The 1,039-nt window shown below is 49.1% G+C and overlaps 1 protein-coding gene across 2 annotated transcripts in view; it reads left to right on the top strand.

Moving 5' to 3' along the window:
- The window catches only part of ACYP1 (acylphosphatase 1), a 1,830-nt gene extending 938 nt beyond the window's left edge, over positions 1 to 892 (top strand). The window contains exons 1-2 of one of the 2 annotated variants that reach the window (XR_001864481.1): positions 7 to 135; positions 235 to 609. Coding sequence is in view for 1 of the 2 variants with exons in the window: in XM_008639783.2 (XP_008638005.1) it covers positions 235 to 450 (216 nt within the window). In the remaining variant the exon portion in view is untranslated. Of the gene's footprint in view, positions 1 to 6; positions 136 to 234 lie in introns of those variants that run through there. The other variant, XM_008639783.2, reaches the window with a different exon arrangement.
- Positions 893 to 1,039: the final 147 nt, after the last annotated feature.

The raw sequence follows: 1,039 nt of genomic DNA, 5'->3' as shown, positions 1-1,039 counted from the left end.
AGCCCGGCCGGGTTATGTAAGCGTGACTGAAGAGTGAGTTTCAGCCGCAGTTTTTCGCGTGAAAGAATATGTTTAGTAGTCGAGTGAATCCTCTGCTGCTTTCCTGCTGCCTGAGCCACAGGAACTTCCTCGGAGGTCTGTGTCTTGCCAAAATTGGCTCCTGGATGCGAATGTTGTTTTATTGCTCTTTTGCAGTTTGGATTAACCTCATTTTGCTTTGCATTGTCTTCTCAGGGGGAGGCTAAGAGACTGGGGCTTGTTGGCTGGGTCCAAAATACCAGCCACGGCACTGTCCAAGGGCAAATCCAGGGTCCAACTTCCAGGGTGCGGGAGCTGCAAGAATGGCTCAGAAAGATAGGAAGTCCCCAGTCCCGTATCAGCCGAGCAGAGTTCAGCAATGAGAAGAAGATCAAGGCGCTGGAGCACAAGGAATTCCAGATTTTGAAGTGACTTTGTCCAGGAAGAAGCAAAGTCTGGAGCGTGAGCTGCCCTCACGGAACATTTCCCCTCTTCCTCACTCATCAGTCAGCCAGTGTTCAGTTCTAGAGAACTTTATTTTATTGAATTTCTAATTTATTGTTTTGCTGCGCTGTTAGTTTGATGCTCAGCTTTTTGCAGAATTCTGGTGGGTAGAGGAAGAGCTATGTTGTCTCTGTTGGAGGGGCTGTTCAGGGGCAGAACCTCTGTTTCCAAGTGTATGTGGTTTGGGGAGTTGTACATGAGATAAATCTGAAATTTGTAGAGTGTGGTGTTCGTGTGAAGGAAATCACAGGGTTAATGCTGATAGAAAACCCCGCTAAAAACATTATTTTTGTGAACTAAATGCCTCAGAAACGATTTATTGTATTCCAGAACTTCACATTTTCTGTAGAATAAAATTGCTTGGATTTCACCTCCTGTGTGGAATGGGAGTCAGATGGAGGGGCTGAGTGGATGACGGCCCTCGGAGCGGGATCTTGTTGCCAAAGCTGCCCCCTTTCCCCGCTGGGTGCCGCCGTGCGGGAGTGGCCCGGGGGAAGGCGTGCTCCCCGCAGCCGGG

This window comes from Corvus brachyrhynchos, unplaced genomic scaffold (genome assembly GCF_000691975.1).
Source record: "Corvus brachyrhynchos isolate BGI_N302 unplaced genomic scaffold, ASM69197v1 scaffold115, whole genome shotgun sequence".
Taxonomy (NCBI): domain Eukaryota; kingdom Metazoa; phylum Chordata; class Aves; order Passeriformes; family Corvidae; genus Corvus; species Corvus brachyrhynchos.
This window is presented reverse-complemented; position numbering and strand designations above follow the sequence as displayed.